The sequence below is a fragment of the Triticum urartu genome, chromosome 1, assembly GCF_003073215.2.
Source record: "Triticum urartu cultivar G1812 chromosome 1, Tu2.1, whole genome shotgun sequence".
Classification (NCBI taxonomy): domain Eukaryota; kingdom Viridiplantae; phylum Streptophyta; class Magnoliopsida; order Poales; family Poaceae; genus Triticum; species Triticum urartu.
Window position 1 is genome coordinate 24,913,057 of NC_053022.1, and position 23,751 is coordinate 24,936,807.

General features: G+C 44.4%; 2 protein-coding genes and 1 non-coding gene across 3 annotated transcripts; 2 read left to right on the forward strand and 1 right to left on the reverse strand.

The window, feature by feature from the left end:
- Nucleotides 1-3,935: 3,935 nt before the first annotated feature.
- On the forward strand, nucleotides 3,936-4,122 carry LOC125533421. Its single transcript, XR_007294297.1, has one exon. It is a non-coding gene; the product is annotated as a U2 spliceosomal RNA (small nuclear RNA).
- A 115-nt stretch (nucleotides 4,123-4,237) lies between these two features.
- LOC125543986 (nuclear pore complex protein NUP43-like) lies at nucleotides 4,238-8,169 on the reverse strand. The gene is made up of 5 exons (XM_048707508.1): nucleotides 7,452-8,169; nucleotides 6,520-6,589; nucleotides 4,814-5,048; nucleotides 4,654-4,727; nucleotides 4,238-4,565 (listed from the first exon to the last, which is right to left on the reverse strand). Exons 1-5 carry the CDS (start codon nucleotides 8,036-8,038, stop codon nucleotides 4,491-4,493), a joined length of 1,041 nt encoding a protein of 346 aa, XP_048563465.1. The 5' UTR covers nucleotides 8,039-8,169; the 3' UTR covers nucleotides 4,238-4,490.
- Nucleotides 8,170-12,721: 4,552 nt separating this feature from the next.
- LOC125532614 (BTB/POZ and MATH domain-containing protein 2-like) lies at nucleotides 12,722-14,308 on the forward strand. The gene is made up of 3 exons (XM_048696613.1): nucleotides 12,722-12,839; nucleotides 13,259-13,476; nucleotides 13,517-14,308. The coding sequence occupies exons 1-3, from the start codon at nucleotides 12,722-12,724 to the stop codon at nucleotides 14,306-14,308; spliced, it is 1,128 nt and encodes a 375-aa protein (XP_048552570.1).
- The last annotated feature ends 9,443 nt before the right edge of the window (nucleotides 14,309-23,751 follow it).

Below are 23,751 nucleotides of genomic sequence, written 5' to 3' on the forward strand. Positions count from 1 at the left end.
ACGGGGGGTCAACACACCAAACCCACAGATGGACCGGCCCGAGGATAGCCAAAGAATCTTGATCGACCTCAATAGGCTTGCCGATGAGAACCCCGAAGGCCATCAGAAACGCCGTGGTACGCACTGAAGGAGGCACATCTTCAACTAGAACCCATACATCAGACAGGGAGGAGATAGCCTTGGACCCGTTAGAAGCAGCCTTGACCGAAACAACCAATTGATTCAGAGGTAGCGTGAAGCTAGAACAAGAGGAAATCATGCGGAGACTTGCTTTGGAAGGGAAGGTCGCAGGAACTCGAAATCTGAAAGCTGGCAGATTTGCCAATCCCACCCTCCCTCATCCCACATTTGGAGCTCATCAAGGACCTGGTATGTAATGCGTTTGGACTGGACAAAGATGATGCCGACGTTGGATAGCGCAAGGATAGGAGCTGCAGCAGGGACCTCCCTATTTAATGCGAAAAATGAGCACCCAGGAAGGCCAAGGCCATAGTGAACGAAGGCAGGAGGTTTGGAACGATTCTGACAGTCCACCGTGAGGTGGCCATCTTCCCTACAGATGAGGCAGAAGGGGGGATTTTGGCACCGGGACTGAAAGTGACCAGGACGGTGACACGCGAAGCAGGTGAGAGTGGGGTTGGCGACCTGAGATTGAGGAGTAATGCGACCAGCACCATGAGGGGGAGGAGGGAGGATACCATCACCAGTCGCGCCAGGCCCAGATCCGACGCCCCGCCCAGCGAGAGAGCCAACGGGGCAACGGGCCAGAGCCCCCGACGCACCATGCGGAACGAAATGAGACGGCCCCCCACCAACCACCACCGGAGCCCGCACCGACCCACCACCCAGGGACACAGCACCATGCGGGGGAGGCGGCGGGACCAGCCCTGACGAGCCAGCCCGACTCCCCGCAGCCGCCACCTCCCATGGGTCGGCAGCAGCCGGAGGAGCACCATGCAAGGGCAGCGAGAGATCCGCCGGCCCAAATCCGGAGGCGCGCGGGGATGAACCAGCCGCCGCCGCAGCCGACCCCGCCTCCGGAGCGAGTGACGCCTGGAGCTTAGCGCGCAGCGCAGCTTCATACTCCAGATCAGTCGCCGCCTCGCCAGATCCGTCGCGCCCCCGCTTCTGGCCAGAGACAGCCTCATTGGAGGACCCGCGCGAACGATCCATCGCGACCACTGCCGCGAAAGAACGAGAGAGGGGAGGAGGAGCAGATCGGACGAAGGAGTGAATGGGGAAGCGGCGCCGACGTAGATCAGATGAGGAGGCAGGAAACCCTAGAAATGGGGGAACCGGTCCCTTCCAGATCCATATATACCCGGACCGAGCCAGGCCCGGTTTGACATACGGCACCAAGGGGGGCTGGGCCTGGGCCAACCGCGGCCCAGAGTCCAAGGAAGGGAGGGGGAAAGCAGACACGCAAGCCAAGGCAGGAGCCGACCTACGCCCACCAGGCCCATCGCACGGCACAAGGGCCCACATCTCCAACGCAGGCACCACCACCCGCCCCAGCGCCAGATCTAGAGCCATCCGAATCCAGCGCCCAAAACCTGTTGGCCCGGGGGGAGCGCGGAGGACGGAGCGAGGCGAGGAAGCCAGTGGGGAGGAGGAGCAGGGAGAAGACCGCGGGAAAGAAGGAGAGGGGGAGGTCGCACGAGGCGAGGTCGCCGCCGGAGGGGATGAGGGGGCGGGTGGCTTCGCCACAGGGGAGAGAGGGGGGGAGGAGAGGCCATCTGCCTTACTTTTTCGGAGCTAGTGAATTCAGGTGCACAAAAATAAACTAGACAGAAAGCAGTTGCGAGAGTGAGAACTTGAACTCGTGACCTCCCGCTAGGGGTTACCTCTTCGAAACCAATAGACCACACGAGTTTGTGCTAGGATTGCAGCGCCAGGATTTAAAAACCAATTTGTATCGGCTGATCAGTTAAAGTACTATGTACATGGCAGATCCGTTTCTTTTTTCAAACTTCTCAATATTTCTTTCTTTGGGGAAAATGAAGTTTTTGAATAATGAATGAAAATCATGAAGAAATTTATAAATTCGATGAAACTTTAAAAACGCAAAAATTATTGAAAACGTGAACAAACATTTTGAGACTTCAAATTATGAACAAGTTTTAAATATACATTGAACATTATGTGATATAGGCTGAAAAAATTTTAAATACACACTGAACATTTTGTGATATCCGCTGAACAAATATTTAAGTACACATTGAACATTTTAGTGAGATACACTGAACAATATTTAAATACACATTAAACATTTTAATGATATACGCTGAACAATATTTAAATACACACTAAAAAATTTAGTGATATACGCTGAACAATATTTACACATTATTTTTTTGTGAATATATGTTGAATTCTTTTAAAATACACAATGAACATTTTTCAAAAATATGTTGAGCCTTTTCTTAATATATGGCTAACATACAAAGACCGTTTTTTACACTTGCAATGAACTCTTTAGAATACACGAAAAATGAAACAAAAAGTAAAAAGGAAAAGAAAAGAAACAGAAACAGAAACAGAAAAAAGAAAAAAGAAATGAAAGAAACAGGAAAAAGGAAAAAAAACAGAGCAACGGTGGGCCGGCCCAAAACTGGAGCGATGGTGGCCAGGCTTCAGCGAAGCCACATCATTTTAACGCCTGCGGGCGTCAAATAGGATCTGCCCCAGCGTTCTGGGCGGTTGCTGTACCGCTGCTTACGTGCGCAGTCTCTTAGGCCGGCCCATTAGCATGAGAGCTCGCTTCGCTCGATCGCTCAACAGCAGCATTGCTCGTTCGATCGGTTCTGCTAAAAAAAATCCCTATCTCAGTCCTCCATTCATCGTTTGACCCTGGACAACCGACTGTTTGACCCTGTTGACTCTTGACTTAACAAATTTTGAAAAAAAAACAGTCGATGATAAAAAAGGGTCAGCAATTGAGAAACGAATTATGAATTTGAGAAAACAATATCACGAATACAAAAAAATCAAGAATTGGAAAAAAGATCACAAATACCATTACCATTAACTGACCCGTTGATTGTTGACTTGACCCATTGACCATTGGCTCAACTTTGGAAAAATGTTCACGAACTTGGAATGTTCGCAGATTTCAAAACAAGTTCACGAACATGCAAAAAGTTCATGAATTTCGAAAAAAAATTATCATGTACTCAAAAGAGTTAATAAATTAAAAAAACAAAAAAAAATCAATTTTCTTGATGAAAGTTTGTCCATTTGCAAAAAGTCCACGAATTTGGGAGAAAATTCACTAATTTGAGAAAATTCACGTATTAGACATTTTGATAATTTTCAGTAAGTTTGCAGTACTGAAAAAAATCATGAACTTGATAAATTAATTGGATTGAATTAAAAAATCAAAATTTAGGAAAAAGTTCATGAAATTTGCTAAAGGTTCACGAATTTGAGAGAAAAAAATAAAGAACGAAGTTCAGAAAAAAAAACAATTCATGCATTTGAAAATGAAGAAGTGAAAAGGTAAAGAAAATGAAAAAAATAAAACAAAACGAAAAAGGAAAAATAAACGGAAAATGGAAAAGACCAGGCAAAAACCAACTGAAACCAGATAACCAGGGGCTTCTTTTTTCCTGTAATTTTAAGAAGGAAGTGCAGCAAGGGTGCACCAGGTACCATTTTTCCTGTATTTGGAGCCTGAAGCGCTAGATAAGACTTGGGATTATTATAAAGTCATGACAAATTGGGCCAGGCAGCATTTGGGCCGTCATCTACTCGTTGGGGTCGTCGCTGGCTGGACGAGCGCAGGCCGACAAACGTAGAATAAGAGTCGGCAGTTTTATTTAATTTTCGAGTAGGTAGTAGCTTCGACTCGTTGGAATAATCCCATACCGGTTTTGAAGCTGAGATTAGGCGGTTCAGAGGGCAATAAAACCAGAACCAGGGACACCGATCAAAGCATACCTTTCTCGGCCTCTTGGCTAAGATCAAATGTAGTATCTGTTCTTATCAGTTTAATCTCTGATACATGGATCTACGGATCCATGATATATTAAGTTAACTTTTTTGTGGGGGAGAATCCACCTGTTGGCGGTTCTCACGCGTTGTCCAAGTGCTGCACTACTGCTTGGAACAGGCGCACCCCAACCAAAACAGAATAATAGTTTGGTCCAAATTCGTGTGCAAGGCCTTTGCCTGGATCCAAAAGATCACACACTTCTCCACTACGACAGCATAGATTCGGTATGCAGAAGTTCTGAGCTAGAACAGTAAAAGTAAGCTTCCGATTTCACCTATGCTGAACACCAATTCACAGCTAAGTATGATCCAGAGTTACAGTAAGTTTTACACGATCCGTGCTTTCACACAAAACCGCAAATGATACACGCCGAGCACGCCTCTTCCATCATTGATAGCTGATGAGCAACAAAAGGACAGCGTGAGTAGTCACGCCACGGGCCATCACAGAAAGTTATGCATGGAAATTCAATAGAATTGTTGGGGAGTGAATGCATTCATTCCTCTGCCATTGCATCTCTTCCACGTGTAAGCACACCAATCGATTCCCATTCCAGGGCACAGACGACATCCTGTGTAGAAACACAAGGAGAAAATTAAAGCAAGTACAAGAAAGAAGGAAAAATCTTGCTGTTTTCAACCTGGAGCAGACAAACTTACAGAAGGGTTCTGAGGATCGATATCAAAGGAGTTGATAGCACAGGGCTCGGCAAGCAATTCAAGAGGCCTCTCATCTAGTGACAAAATTGTCATATCATAAGCAATTGGAATAAGTCAACAATAGACACATTAATTCAATGCTTTCTGGGTAAAGTCTCACCTTGTTCGACGATTGCAAGGATTCCATCCTCTGAGCACAGCATCACAGGTAATATTCTTGTTGAGACAGACGAGATAATATCAGAAGACTGTGTGTAGTTGTCAAAAAGAACCTCCCAGACCTCACTCTCGCACACGGGTTGTGCCGTTTCGTCAAGGCCTACACCAGAGAGTGGTATTGGCTGCTGTGCCCAGCGTAGGTCCCAAGCAAATATTGTTCCTGAGGAGCCTCCCACCTACAAAAAATCAGAGAATCAGAAGTGATTTATATTTGTAGTAATGGCTCATCTAAACACTCCCATTAATTCGTTTCTAACTATCTGGCCAGTTACACGTACTCTAGACTTAACATTGTGATCCAAGTTGTGCAGCTCAATCACCTTGCCACTCGACAGTCAGCAGTTAATCCGTACCACTTCCTAGGCCCAGTCTCCCACAGTTACTACTAGGCTTACTTGCCACGTATACAAACCACAGATGCTGAATGTGCAACATAGGGGCTGGACACTGCTGGGCTAACCAACAATTCCACTACGTATATTTTGTAAGTCAGGTAGTCAAAACAACTCTGAATATATTTCACAATGAAAAATTAGAGCATCCTTAGTTGAGGTAAGTAACACTTGCAGCTCATTGTTGTTTATCACATGCAAAAAGAGTTCTGTTCAAAGCTCGCTCTTCTTTGGTAAATGTAGGAAGTGAAACTTTAAGAGCAAAGTGCAGCTAGTGCCTTTACAGTATAAGCTTAACAAAAGAGCAGCATCCAGCCCCTAAGTTGCACAATACTATTAAGCCCTTTGGTAATTCCATTTCAATCTTTTGAGTTACGCACAATATAAGCTTAACATGGAAACAATGTGCATAGCTTCTGAGGATTACGATGAAATCGGCAAAAGCATCCAACCCAAGGATATTGCAAAGATATTGGTCACCTTTACCTCTGAAAAGGCTTCAATTGTTATATACAAACCAAAACATATAGTACTTGATATACTCTGAAAGAGTAAAAGGGGTGCTATTCATAACAACTGCTGCCTCTGTACTATTTTTGACTAATATTTATTTATGGAAGACTGATTTACCTATGTATATTGATGATTTATTGACATAGGATTGCTCAGCCTCAATAAACTAAATCAGGGCCTGTTTCGAATACTGGAATTTTGCAAGTTTTGGGGATAGACGTAAATGTTCACTTAGTGTTGGATGTTCTATCCTACTGAATTTCATGTTACAAATTGGTCATATTGCTGGCTAGCCATGATGGCATTCCCTCAAAAATATTTGGTCATATTGCTGTACATTGACACTAAGTTGTTTGACTTTCAGCTATATACATGAGTTCTTACGATGGGTAGTCCCACTACCATATCCCTGTGTGTATATATACCATATAACGGGCCATAAGGGGGCAGGTGTACACAAGACTAAGAGGGCCATACCTAGCACCACCGACCTAGGCAGCCTATGCTCTGGGTGTAAAACAACGATTCTTGCAGGTACTCATATCCGGTCCAGACACCTAGGCATATACGACGAGGATATCCTCATGTACAAGAATGGAGGTTATGTTTTATGGTCAACACGAGGCTAACAAATTTCATAGGAAATTGTAAAAATGATGATTTATTTAACTACCACGCGTAAACTGAAGTGAACATTCATTTGCCATTTGCCAGTTCATGTAAAGAGAGATATTGACCATACCACACAGACATGCTTTCTTGATGGATGTATATCAATGGAGTGCACCATGCCGGTGGCGACACCACGACCCCTAAAAAATCACAGTTCATCAAGTCAGCATAAATAGCACTACATGGTGCAGTCGGGATGATGAAAACTCAATGAAATGAAGTTTAACAGCGCAAAGACAATGATCATTTCTGAGTTCTTAAATTTTATCACAGGTTAGCAGATATGATCTTGAACAGCTGATGTCGAGAAGGAACAGTTCAAAGAGGAATGTGCGTATCAATTGTGGACTAGATATCGACAGTAGACTATTGGTTCAGCCACCAGTTGAAATTTGTAAGAACTACAATCAGTGCCATATTAGAACACGTGAAAGAACCTTGACCGTACAACTATATATTTGCTGGGAGGCTACAGCTGAAGCCACACGACTTGCGCGAGTAAACTTGGACCTAAAAGCCATAAATTGTCTGAATATCCTCGGACGTCCAAACTTTCCACATCTCATTTAATAGAACCAGAACCAGCTAGCACACACATTTGAGAATATCTTAGTGGTACAATATGCTTCAAACATAGGCAGACATGACTGCAGCTTATGAAGTTTGGCACCTGCAAGCTTATGTGTAGCTACTGATCGACGAATAAAATGAAAAAAAGAATGAGCAATAGCCTCCAAGCATTTACATAATATTTTGAATCAAACTGCTACCAAACATAATCATCTTGACATGAGACCATAACACGAACACATAGGTATCTGGTTGAAATGAAGTATCCGTGTATCAATGCATTGCCACTGAGATAAAATTTCCCAACCAACCATACCCAGACAATAACAGAACTAGTGAAGTATAGATCCCTGAACTTCAGAATAATCGGTGGAAACTGAGCGCTTTCGAGCGATCAACCAAGCAGCAGAAAGTGCAAGAGCCGGCACTCACCAGACGCCCTTGCACTGCGCCACCACGGCGTCCCCTTTCCTGCGGTCCCACCACTGCACGCCGCAGCCGGCGCCGCCGGTGGCGAACTCCGCCGACGAGGCCCATCTCGCCGCCCCGTACCCTGACATGCCCTTCCCATCCCACACCCTCCTGGCCACCACCCTGCCGTCGCCGCCGTCCGACACCACGTGCACCCTCCCGTCCTCCCCCGCCGTCACCCACCCCTCGCCGCCGCAGTCGAGCCCGCGCACGGGCCCCACATGGAACCCCGCGCCGCCGGGGACGGACACCGCCGAGTCGGTGTCGAAGGAGGAGGGGAGGAGGTGGAGGGAGCCGGAGGAGGTGGCGGCGGCGAGGACGGAAGGGGAGCAGCGGAGGGCCGTGGGCCGGGAGGGGAGCGGGAGGGAGGCGAGCGGGGAGGCGGGGTCGTGGAGCGGTAGGAGGCTGAGGCGCGAGGAGGCGGGCACGGAGGGGTCGTGGACGGCCGCCGCGAGGTGGCGGCCGGAGGAGGCGGAGGACGGGAGCCAGCGGACGATGTCGATCGAGAAGGGGAGCGGGTGGCGGCGGAAGGAGGGAGAGTCCGCCATTGTTGGCTGTTGTTTGGAGGGTTTGGGGCGGTGGTGCTGGCTTGGAGTCGCGCTCCCAACGGCGGCGGAGCTAGGTTTCACGGGCGGCGGCGCGAGCTGTCGTTCGTCTATGGGGAATTCTCTTCGTGGGCTGCACTGCACGGCCTTTAGACGTCCCTGGGCTGCAGCTGCCGAAGTGAATAGTGAAAATGGTCTATCCTAAAAAAACAGTAATGAAAATGGTCCCTATCTCTCTTTTGCATCTCCGTCTTTGTATATCCATATTATTTTAGTTCAATAAATATTTTATAAATATAAAATAAATATTATATAGTACTCCATCTGTAAAAAAAATATAAGACCTTTTAGATCCCTATATATTTTTACAGGGAGAGTATATTTTTATTATTACTTTCATATTATTACTTAAAATATTCGTGTTTCAATCTCATTGACATATATTGCATTCAATTCCCACAACAACGTATGGAGTATCCTCTAGTTTGTCTACAGAAACAAGGATATGTAAAATGTAATCGACATATATAGTGTGCAAGAGTTTCCCACACTAATGTTTTGTATATTTAGAATTTAGCTAGATGACGCTAAGACCCCCTTGATCTTCTCTACATAATGAGCTCTTTCGTGCAGCTCATCGTGTATGCATTGTGGATTACTAAAATGAAAAGTACATTCATGTATTTTTCATGTGTGTGGGCATCATGCATGTCATCCATGCATGTACATGAATTGCATACTGGAAGCATGACTGAAGGGTCTATAAATTGAGGTTGTGTTCAGCAACCTATGCATCAATCAAGAGGATATATATGAGGATATGCGGTCATCTAGAAAAAAATGGGTTGTGTAGGTATTTTTGTAAGCCCTACATGTGAGCTGGGATATTAGAGAATAACTGAGATGTTATTACATGGAGCTTGATTGTGGGGTTGTTCATGTGAGAGATGCTTTCCCCCAATGTGCTTTGCTTGTAAACCCTAGCTAGCACACCCCTGCTATTCTTGTGATTCTATGAATGAGAAGAGACTGCCAATGAATATCAGTGGAGGATGATTAGAAAGATAGACTACAAATTGTAGAAGAATTGGTTTTTGACATCCTCAAGAAATGCACTGACTCGTAGAAAAGTTAGCTTGCTAAAAAAATATTGGATGGAAAAGAATAGAATGTCATTTTTCCATTCTTGAAAACTCGCATGTGCATTGCTTCGCGTCTTCCTAGCTCTTAATTTTTGCGAGGAAAAAGAGAATTCATTCATCAAGCGGCGGCCAAGTCTGCATTATATAGGTTAGGTACCTCGTCCGGTCCAGACTGAAGCCACACTGCAGTGCACTTCTGTATTCTACCATAGTTTGCTAAAAAAGTGGCTAACAACGTTTTGCTCCGGCCTAACATGCTTGAATATGAACTCCCTATTATCCTGATGAAGTGACGATTTAATCTCATGGACCATCATCATATATACTGATCTGTTGTCTCCCTGATCAGTGGTCATCTGAATAAGCTCTGGGCAATCTGACTGGATAACGATTGGCAAAGCTGACCACTAGATGGCTAAGGAGATGCCTTCCACACAAGTTGCTAATTCAGATTGCAACGGCGTTGCACAGTGTTGTAACTCACAGCGGGAGGAGTATATAATTGCAGCACCACTACTAGGGAAAACCCTAGTAGTAGCGCTTGAAATATGCATAGCAGTAGCGCTAGGTCCAGAGCTACTGCTACCGCACTACAGCTAAGTTGTAGCAGTAGCGCTACTGGTAAGTATTGTTAGCAGTAGCGCTGCCTGGACTAGCGCTACTGATAACTATCTGTAGCGCTTGTCCATATGAAGCGCTGCTGCTAAGCCAGCGCTATTGCTAGGTGATTTCCAGCGCTACTGCTAATGTTCCTGCTTTCGCTGATCCGCACCCCTCTACATATTTGTGTTGTATTTATACAGGCTCTATACAATAGTTTCATCGGATCATACTAAACATACACTATTCTCATCATATCATAGACATACAATAGTCTCATCATACCATCATCATCATCATCATCATTCAACACAAATATCATCACATCTCGAAAATAGCGATACACAAGTGTGATCTGAAGGAAATATGCCCTAGAGGCAATAATAAAGTTGTTATTTATATTTTCTTATATCATGATAAATGTTTATTAATCATGCTAGAATTGTATTAACCGGAAACTTAGTACATGTGTGAATACACAGACAAATAGAGTGTCCCTAGTATGCCTATACTTGACTAGCTCGTTAATCAAAGATGGTTAAGTTTCCTAGCCATAGACATGTGGGATCACATCATTAGAGAATGATGTGATGGACAAAGACCCATCTGTTAGCTTAACACTATGATCGTTTAGTTTATTGCTATTTCTTTCTTCATGACTTATACATGTTTCTATGACTATGAGATTATGCAACTCTGGAATACCGGGGGAACACTTAGTGTGCTATCAAACGTCACAACATAACTGGGTGATTATAAAGATGCTCTATAGGTTTCTCCGATGGTGATTGTTGAGTTGGCATAGATCGAGATTAGGATTTCTCACTCTAATTGTCGGAGAGGTATCTCTGGGCCCTCTCGGTAATGCACATCACTATATGCCTTGCAAGCAATGTGACTAATGAGTTAGTTGCAGGATGATGCATTACGGAACGAGTAAAGAGACTTGCTGGTAATGAGATTGAACTAGGTATGATGATACCGACGATTGAATCTCGGGCAAGTAACATACCGATGACAAAGGGAACAACATATATTGTTGTGCGGCTTGGCCGATAAAGATCTTCGTAGAATATGTAGGAGCCAATATGAGCATCCAGGTTCCGCTATTGGTTATTGACCGCAGATGTGTCTCGATCATGTCCACATAGTTCTAGAACCCGTAGGGTCCGCACACGTAACGTTCGACGATGATTTGTATTATGAGTTATGTGATTTGATGACCAAAGTTTGTTCGGAGTCCCGGATGAGATCACGGACATGACGGGGAGTCTCGCAATGGTCGAGACGTAAAGATCGATATATTGGAAGGCTATATTCGGACATCGAAAAGGTTCTGAGTGGTTCGGGTATTTTTCGGAGTATCGGAGAGTTATGGGAATTCGTCGGGGGAAGTATTGGGCCTTAGTGGAAAGGAGAGAAGGGCCACAAGGGGAGGCCGCGCGCCCCCCATGGGCTGGTCCGAATTGGACTAGGGAGGGGGTGGCACCCCCCTCTTTCCTTCTCCCTCTCCTCTCCTTCCTTCTTCTCCTACTTGCACTAGGAAAGGGGGAAACCTACTCCTACTAGGAGTAGGAATCCCCCCTTTGGGCGTGCCCCTTGTGGCCGGCCTTCCTCCTCCTCCCCTCCTTTATATACGGGGGAAGGGGGCACCCCATAGACACACAAGTTGATCTTTAGCCGTGTGCGGTGCCCCCCTCCACAGTTTTCCACCTCGGTCATAATGTCCTAGTGCTTAGGAGAAACCTTGCGTCGGTAACTTCATCATCACCGTCACCACGCCGTCGTGCTGACGAAACTCTCCCTCGGCCTCAGTTGGATCTAGAGTTCGATGAACGTCACCGAGCTGAACATGTGCAGATCGCGGAGGTGTCGTGCGTTCGGTACTTGATCGGTTGGATCACGAAGACGTTCGACTACATCAACCGCGTTACTAAACGCTTCCGCTTTCGGTCTACGAGGGTACGTGGACACACTCTCCCATCTCGTTGCTATGCTTCTCCTATATAGATCTTGCGTGTTCGTAGGAATTTTTTTTGAAATACTATGTTCCCCAACAGTGGCGTCTGAGCCAGGTCAATGCGTAGATGTTATATGCACGAGTAGAACACAAAGAGTTGTGGGCGATAATAGTCATACTGCTTACCAGCAGGTCATACTTTGATTTAGCGGTATTGTTGGATGAAGCGGCCCAGACCGACATTACATGACCGCGTTCATGAGACTGGTTCTACCGTCGTGCTTCGCACACAGGTGGCTAGTGGGTGTCTATTTCTTCAACTTTACTTGAATCGAGTTTGACTACTCCTGGTCCTTGTTGAAGGTTAAAACAGCACACTTGACGAAAAATCGTTGTGGTTTTGATGCGTAGGTAAGAACGGTTCTTGCTAGAAGCCCGTAGTAGCCACGTAAAACTTGTAACAACAAAGTAAAGGGCGTCTAACTTGTTTTTGCAGGGTATGTTATGATCTGATATGGTGAAGACGTGATGAGATATAAATTATTGAAGAAAGAGGTAATAATAAAGTTGTTATTTATATTTTCTTATATCATGATAATTGTTTATTATTCATGCTAGAATTGTATTAACCGGAAACTTAGTACATGTGTAAATACATAGACAAACAGAGTGTCACTAGTATATCTCTACTTGACTAGCTCATTAATCAAAAATGGTTAAGTTTCCTACTTATAGACATGAGTTGTCATTTGATGAACGGGATCATATCATTAGAAAATGATGTGATTGACTTGACCCATCCGTTAGCTTAGCACTATGATCGTTTAGTTTATTGCTATTGCTACGGCGCCCGCACTTGAAGCACTCGATATCCAGTGCCTCCTCCACTGTGATGGGCTTCTCCGCCGTACCCTTGGACACACAGGGCAGCGCCACCGCTAGTGGATCTGCAGGCGCACGCGGCTTCTTGGCCATTGGGTCTCCATGGCCCCCACCACAGTTGGGGTGAGCCTCATGCTTCCTCTCAAGCTCGTGCCGCCGCTGTTGAACCTTCTTCTTCTTCTTGCGCTCCTGTTGTTGGATTATCTCGTATATAAACATGGTATAAATACATACAAGAGATATACCTACCACGTGACACATGCGGTAAGCAATTTAAACAATTAAAAAAAGATATACCTGGAAATAAACCCAAAGAATCTTAACGATAAATGGTCTGATCGCATGGTACAATAAGACTCTGCAGAAAAGGCGCAATACGTTGGGGACGATAATAGATCGAACTCTAGGGACCCAGGAGCGAGCCCAAACATCTGGTGGACGACGGCTCCGGCAAGGACCGCGGCGACAAGCACGGCCGGTAGAGCAGCATCACCACCGACGGCCACCGCCAACTCTGGCCGATAGCCAGCCGCCAGTGAGTGCCCTCTCGTTTGGATCGTCTAGTAGTGTCTAATCTTTTCTTTCGATCTCCAGGTTTGAGAACTGGTGTACTTAACTGTTCGATATGATCATATACAGTGAGTAAAAAAGAAAGCACAAGAATACCAGTACCGCCGGCGTCGACGACCACCACTGCCGTGGATTCTGCTTCCCTCCACTTCAAGCTAAACTACGAGCAAGTCAAGCACCTTGCCATCGGCGAGGTCGTCTCCGTCGGCCAACACCTGTGGAGGATCGACTGTTACCCGCGGGGACCCGTGTTCTACTCCAAAAATGACATAGGAAATTACGTTTCCATCTTCCTTAAGCACATGGGTGATTCCAGTACGCTCCAACTTCGTCGCCTTCATAAAGGATAGAGATGACAATCCATCAGAAATACGAGTAAAGACTTACCTTCACAAGTTCACATTCATGGGCGACCCCGCCAACCTTGACGACTGGGGGTGGCGTCGGTTTGTGGAAAGAACGGTCCTCGAGGAAAACTATGTTATTGAAGGACACATCACGTTCGTATGCACCATCATGGTCACGCGTTATACTACCCCTCATGTCACCGTGCCGCCATACGACATCAAGAACCATCTCGGGTGCTTACTGGATCAGGCATATGGGACGGACGTGTCATTTACTGTCGACAGCGAGAAATTCCCCGTGAACCGAGTGATTCTTACAGCCCGCTCACCCGTCTTCAAGGCAGAGCTTTTTGGGTTCATGGCTGAAGCTACAATGGGATCCATCACGCTGCACGATATCACACCTTCAACATTCAAACGTATTCTTCGGTTCAAATACACGGATGAGTTTCCTACAACAGAGGATAACCTTTCCAACGAGGTAGTGTTTGATTTACTCGCCGCTGCAGACCGGTACGCACTAGACCGGCTAAAGCTTATGTGTGTCCAAAAGTTACGGGATAATGTGTCAATGGATACAGTTACGGATATTCAAGCTTGCGCTGACATGTACAATTGCCTCGAGTTGAAGAACAAGTGCATTGACTTTATTGCAAAAGAGGAAAAAGCAAAGAAGTCTCTTGTTTCAAAAACGGTGCGAAGAAGCCCACGACTTCATCAGGCTAAGCACAGATTTCATAGATTATTTTTGATGAGTTTAGACTTTAATTAGGACAGTAGTGCTGGAACATAATATACTGAACTATTTCACATTTGTGTTTTCTTTTGTCTTTTACATTGGTGCATTGGCACCCAGGATTCTATTTGCAGTTTGGCAAGAACTATGGTTTTCTTGCGTTTGACAAGTGTTTTACGTAATACAAGTATCGTTGTGATTCTTTGAAAATGTGTACAGATGGGGATTAATTTATTGTTTTTGTGTTTGCTAAATTCCTATAGTAGATATGATTTCTAGTTTGTTAGAAGACTTCTACCAAGTAAGACTATGTTGCATTCTGGAGAGAGAAAATGCTACCAATAAATAGTTGGACGCGTCTAACCCGCGGCTAGCTGCCCATTAGTCCTCCGTGATGGCCGGCCGAAAAAGATAAGTTTTTGTCTCCGTGACTCATATTAGAAAAAGTAAACAGGTGTGGATATATGTGAAGAGAATAAATAATTGCAAATCATACATGTGAATGAATGTGAACGCATTTAATTCATGTTTTCAGTTTTTTTAAAAAACCATAACTTTTAAACCGTGCATCGAAATTAAGATTCATTTTCACTGTTGAAACACTCGCGACGTGCTCTTCAAAAGTAGATCCCACATAGGGATGTTTCGACGAACTAGTCTTCTTGCCAACTAAACATCAATGTCTGTCTAACTAGACTACATACCGCGCCAACTTAGCATATGTGTGTGCCAATAGTCGCGACAACTAAACATCAATGTGTGTGCAACTAAACTACATTGCCGCGCCAACTGAGTATGTGTGTGCCAATAGTCCTGTCAACTAAATATCAATTTATGTGCAACTAGACTACATTGTCGTGCCAATTGCTCATACGTGTGTGCAACTAGTGCCCTGCCTACTAAACATCAATGTGTGTGCAACTAGACTATATTACAAGCCAACTAAGCATATGTGTGTGCAACTAGACTATATTACAAGCCAACTAAGGATATGTGTGTGCAACTAGTCTTCATGCCAGCTAAACATCAATGTGTGTGCAACTGGACTACGTTACAAGCCAACTAAATATCAATGTGTGTGGAACTAGACTACATTACAAACTATGACAATTCATATGCGACTATGCGGACCAGATTGTGCAAGTACATGTGCCAACTAGGACTACTATGTGTGTAACTACAACTATTGTGGATGTAGCTCCAAAAAACTGGGTTTAAAAAAAATTGCACCATGTAGTACTAAAGTTGCACAAAACAGTACTAAAGTTGCACAATATAGCGCCAAAGTTGGCATAAAAAAATTTCGTCGAAACATACCCATGCGGGATTTAGTTTCAAAGATCTCGTCGCAAAGAATTCAACAGTAAAGACGGATCTGAATTCCGACGCACGTTTTGATAGATATGGCTTTTTAAAAATTTAGAAAATCAAAATAATTGTACGTGAAGCTGTTTTTTTCAAATCGAACTATTAAATACTGATAATGACATGCACTAGCAGACAAAAAACAACTCATGCATGGCTAGAAAGCGCGGCTCAGACGCCCACCAAATTGCATATCAGTTTGTATTAAGAAAATTTCTGGAGAAAGCCCTAAAAGTTACATAATCCAGTAGAAAACAAAGATTACTAATAGATGGAAAATACAAAGGCATTTAAAGTAATTTGTGACTAATTGTTCTTCCGAGATTTTTTACCGCAACTTCGTGATATGTACTACTCCAACGAGAATAATATCCTTTCATCTCCAAAGAAACTGGAACATCCTCATGCACTGCTATCAATATCTCTCGCGCAGGATACATGCATACATCCAAACAGAACGACTTAAAATATTTGCATCACTTCCTTGAACCTAATCTAGGAAGCAAACAAAACAAGCCTTCACAATTACATGGGTCTTAATCCGTGTGGCATCGCCTCTTCTCCTGCCATTTGCATGTAGCCCATGCACTGCTATTCGCATGCTGTCAATGCATTATGATTTCTGTCATACATACAGAACTCGGAAAGTGATGTGCAGAGTATGCACTCCATGCACAAACAAAGCCTTTTCATTCTAGCATGTTGCCTTGTTCGATGCACCTCTGCCTTCAGATATTGTAAAAACACTAGCACATATGCCCGTGCGTTGCAACGAGATAATAAAATTATATACCTCTAGCTCAATATAAGAATGAATTAAGACCCTCACATATCCGTATTCTCTAGTTCAACATGGCACCCTTTAATTAGGGCCAAACTAGTATATTCTTTTTTATTGACACATGCCTATAATTTGTTTCAATTATAATTAACCAGCATATTCTTTTTTATTGGCACATGGAAGCTACCACTGTCAATAACTTATGGTGTCCCTTATTCTGAACAAGCCGACTTAACTCGATGCGCCGGATGCAGAGCATGCCCAATATGGGAGTGATCGACCTCACGACCTCAAAGACCCGACCACATGTTGCTAGCCACTCAAACAAACGTGTTCTGCTAACCAATGGTCAGCATAAATATAAAAGAATATAATGCAACACGAGATTCGACACTTTTTTAAAAAAAATTCAAAAACCGATAACTATGAAATCCAAATATACATGGCAACATGAACAATTTTCCAAATTACACGCATTTTTAAAATGACGAACAAAAAAATTGAATGGAACATTTGTTGAAATCCACAAACATTTCTTAAAACATGAACGTTTTATAAAAATACGTTTTTTTAAGTTGTGAACAATTTTTGGAAACGGGAAAATATTTTGAACATATAGAAGAAATTTAGAAATGTGTCTTTTAATGCAAATATTATTTTCAATTTTTGAACATATCACTAAAACAATAATTCTAATTTGTAACATTTTTTAAATCTTGAATTATTTTTTGAAAAACCCAAAAAAATTCAAAAAATGGGAATAATATTTTATAGTCTGAAAAAAATCGGAATGAGAAAAAATTATAATTTCAAACATATTTAAATAGGAACACAATTCTGGAATTCATAACATGAACTACCGAATATACTTGGCAACTTGAACAATTTTCCAAATTATGGATGTTTTTTTTGAAAATTCCAAACATTTTTGAACAAATCAAGAACAAATATTTGAACAGAACATTTCCTGAAATGCACATACATTTCTTAAAGACATGAACCTTCTTATAAAAATACGAACATTTTTTAAGTTGTGATTTTTTTAAAATGGGAACATGTTTTAAAAATGCAGATTTTTTTTTAGAAAATGTGTTTCTTTAATTCAAACTTTATTTTCAATTTTTAAACATATCGTTAAAACAAGAATATTTTTGAATTTGAAACATTTTTAAAATTCATTTGTTTAGATGTTGAACAATTTTGAAAAATACAAACATTTCTTGAAAAATGGGAGTATTTTTGTAATTTATATTTGAATAAATTTTGGCATGACAAAAAAATCCAAACATTTTGCAGAGTAGGAACACATTTTTGTAGTTTGTATTTTTTACGAAATTTTGAATAAAAATTGAAAAATTACAATTGCGAACATTTTTTAAAAATTTTGAATTTCTGAAAAAATGGATAAAATAGACTTGCAGTAGGAACACATAAAAAAATGAGCTGCCGAGTCTTGGGCGCCCTGTGCGTAGTTTAAATTAGTTTCCGCATTGAGTGGGAAATATAATTTTTTTTTGAGACAACCTCGCGAAGCTTTTATTAAGACGTCACAATGTTTACAGGGACGAACGAAAGTTCTGCGGGGTGCCCTAACCAAACATGGCGGCCAACCCTGAGGGATAAAGCATGCTTCGCTAAGTTGTGAGCTTCAACATTCGAGCTCCTAAACTCATGACTAAATTTACGTATCTCAAAATCATTCGATCGGCGAACTATCTCATGTATAATGGCACCATAACCCGATGAGTTTTCCTCCTTCAGATCGTCAACCACCACCTTGCAGTCAGATGCAACATGTATCCTCCTCTGATATAAATCATCTGACAAAGCTAAAGCCTCCCTGATGGCCAGTGCCTCGAGTGTCTGGGGATCAACAATATACCTGAAAAACATCGTAGAGGCTCCTTGGAACGTTCCGTCCGAGCTTCTGCATACCGCCGCCACAGCTCCGAATCTTGCTTGACCAAAAACCGCTGCATCTACATTCACCTTGACACACCTCTCAATCGGAGCCTGCCATTGTGTCGGTCTTGCTTGCACCACCGTTGCCGGTCTTTTTGTTATGCCATTGACAACCTGAAGATCTGCGAGGTAACTAGTAATGAAACCATCTGTAGCACTAGGTGATTTGAAAATGTCCTCATGAATCGCCTTTCTTCGTGCTCCCCAGATGGCCCATATGGTAACAATTAACCTCACAAAATTGTTGCTGTCTAATATTTCATGTAAAGCAAACAGCCACTCTTTTGGATTGACTTCCTGCCTCTCCACCAACTGTTGCACCAAATCTTCTGGCGCCAAGGCCCATATGCTGCTCGCCATGGGGCAAGTTAGTAGAGCATGTCTCCAAGTATCAACCGCACCACAGATAAGGCAAGTCTCCTCTGTCGCCGTGTTACGATGCTTCAAAAGTGTTCCGGTTGGCATGGATTGATGGGCCAAACGCCACACAAACATGCGCAGTTTAGAAGGTACCTGTATATGCCAAATGCTGCTCCATTTATTCTGCTCTTGCTGGTCATTGGACGCTCCCTCCTCTTCATTTAGCCATGCTTCCCGGTGCAATTTTGTTCTTATAATCATTCTGTATGCCGATCGCACACTGAAAACCCCCCTGCTCTCCTCATGCCAGGCCCAGAAGTCGTCCACATTACGTGTACACAGTGGGATTCGCAAAATCTCCTCAGCATCAAATTGAGTGAACGTCGACCTAACCAAGTCCTCCTTCCACGAAGCAGAAGTAGCATCAATCAGTTGTGCCACCTTCATCGGCGGGTTCTGCTGTAAAGAAGCGATGGGCCTCTTGACACTAGCCCTTGGAATCCAATTTTGCGACCAGATCTCCGTGGTTTTTCCGTCCCCAATTCTTCTAATGACCCCCTGTGAAAGGATATCGCGTCCATCCAGAATTGAACGCCAGATCTGTGAAGGTCTGTAACCCAGCTCGGCCATAGGCGCGCAGCCCATGTACGAAATTCTGCATAAATCGTTTTTCCTTTGCCAACAGATGGAGTACGAAACTTTAGTACCACCTCAGATATAGGGAAAAAAATAATCTTTTAGCGGTGAACGGATGAAAAAATCGGAGAAACGCACCTTGCTTTATTAGTAGGTATAGATATAGATTTCCAGCAGATCTCCTAACCTATAATCGTATAATGAAAAAGCATATGCCTTTTCATTCACGACCTAAAACTCTCAACCCTAGAAAGGCTCCCGACCCAAGCTCTCGCGGCCGCGCCGTTCCACACGGGGTCTCTCAACGCCGGCTGCCAACAGTCCTCCCCGCGACGCCTCTCCTCCCACTGCCGCCGAGGTCATCACCGGGCAAAGCCTGCGCGGCGCGGCGGTGGCGGATCTCCTTGGTCGACGATCTGGATCGCGGCAGCGGTGCCCGTCCCGGCCTCTTCGGCAGTAGTGCTGCAGGGTTGCGGCGGCCAGCATGGCTCGACGTGCTTGCGGCGACGAGCGGCGTAGACGGCAGTGGGTGGCCGCGAGGTGCTGCAGGCGGGCCCGATCTGGGCCCAAATGGATTTGGGCGCGCGCGCAACCTACACTTGATTGCCCCTTCTGCATCTTAACGGCTCCGACGGTGGTACGCGGAGGTGCTCCTGGGTTAGTCCTGCAGCATGAGGAAGCCTCAGGTAGCGGCCCAAACATGGCAGTGATGGCCTACTCCTCCGCCGGAGTTGGTGTGCCGACTGGTTGTGGCGGACCTCTTGGTCCCACATCTAGTCCCGGCGGTGAGTTGGGAAGGCATAGCTGCCAGTGAAATCGAGCTCGGATTACGGTCATGGCAGGTGCGGCATCTATGGCTTGTTACCTTGTTGAAGGCATTGTTATTGCAGCCACCTTCTACCCACTCGATATGCTCCGGGGAAAACCCCAGATCTGACTATCCCGGATTGGATGATGGCGGCGCTCTCGGTGTCGCTCTCCCTCGTGAGGGCATTGTTTTGGAGGAGCTGCTGGATGGAGGACGCAGAGAGTGGAGCAGTGTACATCTACCGCGTCGACGACGGTGTGTCTCAGTGGCATGGCACATCAGGGTTCGACAACGAACGTGAGATGATGGACTCACGCAGGGCAGGGGCACTGTCTGGCATCGTGGTGGCATTGACGGCAGGCATGGCAATGTCGATGCGTCAGTACTTGCTCTGAAGATGGATCAGTGAAAGACGGTGGTGACGTCCTCTGCAGCGTACGCGTGCGGTGCCTGCTGAGAGTGCGCCAGACCGATATGTGCCCCAGACCTAGCATTATGGCTTGGCTGGGGCCTCCAGCTTTAGATGTTAGGTTTTGGCGCGAGGTATATTTGGTATTTGACTCGGACTTTCGGCACCCCTTCATCAAGAGTTTAGGAGTTGCGACAGATGTTGCCATGAATGGTGGCTTCAGTCTTACTGATATATAACTTTTTAAGGTTTTTGTGAATAATTAATAAAATGCCTGCATGCAACGCCCAGATGCAGAGGCCGAGGGTCATCCTCCTTTTCAAAAAAAAACGCCTTATGCTAATAATTTAATTTATTTAAGGGATTAAACTTTTCTTCATCTAGCAGATCTTTTTTTGAACCGGGCTATACCCCTTTCCATTGCAATTGAACGGAAATACAGAGTTCAGAAACATTTCAGGAGGAGGGAAAGAGGTAAAGCGAGTCCGGGCACCGCCAGGAAACCCACTACATTCGCCTGCCATCGAAACGAATGTCATGGGGCGAAAACCTAGACAGCACCAAATATCCACGGCAAACACCCATAAGTTTTAGCTACAGACCGAGACATGAGACATTCGCAAAAGAACCAAAACGCCACCACATGATCGTACGGTCGCCCAGCTCCAGCCAACGAGGTATTGCAGCCCTTCAATCTCCTCCGATCGCCACCCTCGCCGCATTGCACATCTCCATCATGCGCATCGTGCTCGACCTGATCATCTCAGCACCGCTTCGCAGCTCCTTGGCGCCCTCCTCTTCCTGCAGTCCTGTCCAGTACAGTAGGAAAGAACACATGGAGAAAACAATCTCAAAAGGTGTTTTGATAAACTTTTTTTTGAATGTAGCTCGATTTCGAGCTAGCCAAATGGCCCAGCAAGCAGCAGCCAAGCCCACCGTATAGTACTTTTGTCCATCAGGAAGAAAAGTGTGGCACCAAGCAAAATATTGCCAGTAGCTATTCGGGCACATCTCAGTACCCAGAACCATCCCAACGCATCTCCAGATCACTTTAGCAACAGGGCAAGTAAAAAACAGATGTTGGGAGTTTTCCAACTCATTACAGAAAGAACATGTGGGATTCCCAGTCCATTTCCTCGTTCTCATAACTTGTCTAGTGAGCACAGCGTCCTGGGACAGTTGCCACATGAAGATTTTGATTTTGAGAGGGATCTTGGCTCTCCAAATCCATCTATAATGACAACCACTAAGAGGGTTTTCAAGCCATTTATACACAGATTTGGTGGAGAATTTGCCATTGCTATTAAGCCCCCAGTAGACCCTGTCCACACCCTGACTCAACTGGATATTATTGATCATTTTGTTTATTTCCTCCCATTGACGAGATAATTCAGGGGTGAGTCTTCTTCTAAAGAAAGGGTGGACGTCCACAGACTTGAAACTATCAATAGTGCAATCCTGATTATTGCAGATCTCAAACAGCGAAGGGTAGAGGGTCTGAAAAGGACTCATCCCGTTTATGGAATCTTTCCAGACTCTAACAAGGTCACCAGATTCCAAATGAATTTTCCTACCTACCAAATAGATATCTTTGACTTTAAGCAGGGCTTTCCAACAGGGGGAATCAGAAAATCTAGGCTTTACCGACGCCATAGATTTATTAGTCAGGTAACGCGCGCGAACAATATCTTGCCACATACCCGTTTGGGTCTCTAGTTTCCACCACCATTTGACCATCAAACTAACATTCTGCTTGTGTAAATCCTTAACACCCAGGCCACCCTTATCTCTGGATCTGCAGATCCTATCCCATCTAACCAGATAGTACCTCCTCTTCTTATTGCAACCTTGCCAGAAAAACTTTCTTCTGTGTTTGTCTAAGCGCTCAATGAAAGTCTTATTCATGAGCCACATAGACATATGATATAAGGATAGTTGGGTGACTACCGAGTCCAGTAAGGTCAGCCTCCCCCCCATCGAAGCTTCATTGCCTATCCAGGCTTCAAATTTTTTCATATATTTCGTAACAATGAATTCCCAATCTGAATTTCTAAGGTTGGTATAGCTGACAGGCATCCCTAGATATTTAATGGGGAAACTGCCCACTTCGCAACGAAATAGGTCTGCATACATTTTCACCACATTATCATCGCCTCCCACAGTGAGGATCTCACTTTTCTGGAAGTTCACCTTAAGACCAGACATCAATTCAAATATATGGAGAAGCATTTTCAAGTTAACAGCTTTGTCAATGTCATGCTCCAGGCATATGATGGTGTCGTCCGCATACTGAAGAACTGCTACTCCATTAGGAATTAAATCAGCGGCCAGCCCCACTATCAGGCCACTTTTTTGGGCATTTGTAATCATTTTAGCCAAACAGTCCACATCTAAATTGAACAGGAAAGGGGAATGGGGGTCACCTTGCCGGACCCCTTTCGCACTTTGAAAGTAAGGGCCAACTTGGTTATTCAACTTAATGTTCACAGTCCCATTGTGCAGGATACTTCTAATCCACCCGCACCATTTTTCGTTAAAGCCTCGGAGCTTATGACACTCAAGAATAAAATCCCAGTTGACTTTGTCGTAAGCCTTCTCAAAATCAAGTTTCAGAATCACCCCCACTCTCTTTTTCACGTGAGTATAGTTAAGAATTTCATGCAGAGACATCACCCCGTCCATGATATTCCTTTTTTTCACGAAAGCGTTCTGGGCCCTATTTATGAGCTTATCAGCATATTTTTCAACTCGCCTATCTAGGACCTTAGTGATAAGTTTGTACGGACATCTCAGGAGGCAAATCGGCCGGAACTGTTGAATCTTGTCTGCGCCCGCGGTTTTGGGGAGAAGAGTAATCACTCCATAGTTAAGGCGTTGTACGTCCAATTCCCCTTTATGAAAGTGTTCAAACAGGAGCATAATATCATCCTTCACGATATCCCAACACACCTGATAGAATTCTACAGGAATGTTGTCCGGCCCAGGTGCTCTATTGTGTGCCATAGCAGACAGAGCTTCCTGAACTTCAGTCTCCGTAAAGACCCGACACAAATCAGCATTATGCTCCTCATCAAGTTTTTCATTAATGGTCCAAGTATCAGGATCCATATGGAACTCATTGCCGGGTGCAGGTCCGAAAAGGTTTTTGTAGTACTCTG

Coding starts and splice junctions, on each gene's coding strand:
- LOC125532614 (XM_048696613.1), top strand. CDS start 12,722: ATGGCCCCCACCACAGTTGGGGTGAGCCTCATGCTTCCTCTCAAGCTC. Junction 12,840..13,258: donor TTATCTCGTATATAAACATG/GTATAAATACAT, acceptor GATCATATACAG/TGAGTAAAAAAGAAAGCACA. Junction 13,477..13,516: donor ACATAGGAAATTACGTTTCC/ATCTTCCTTAAG, acceptor GTACGCTCCAAC/TTCGTCGCCTTCATAAAGGA.
- LOC125543986 (XM_048707508.1), bottom strand. CDS start 8,038: ATGGCGGACTCTCCCTCCTTCCGCCGCCACCCGCTCCCCTTCTCGATC. Junction 6,590..7,451: donor GCGCAGTGCAAGGGCGTCTG/GTGAGTGCCGGC, acceptor GTGATTTTTTAG/GGGTCGTGGTGTCGCCACCG. Junction 4,728..4,813: donor CCTTGCAATCGTCGAACAAG/GTGAGACTTTAC, acceptor TTTTGTCACTAG/ATGAGAGGCCTCTTGAATTG.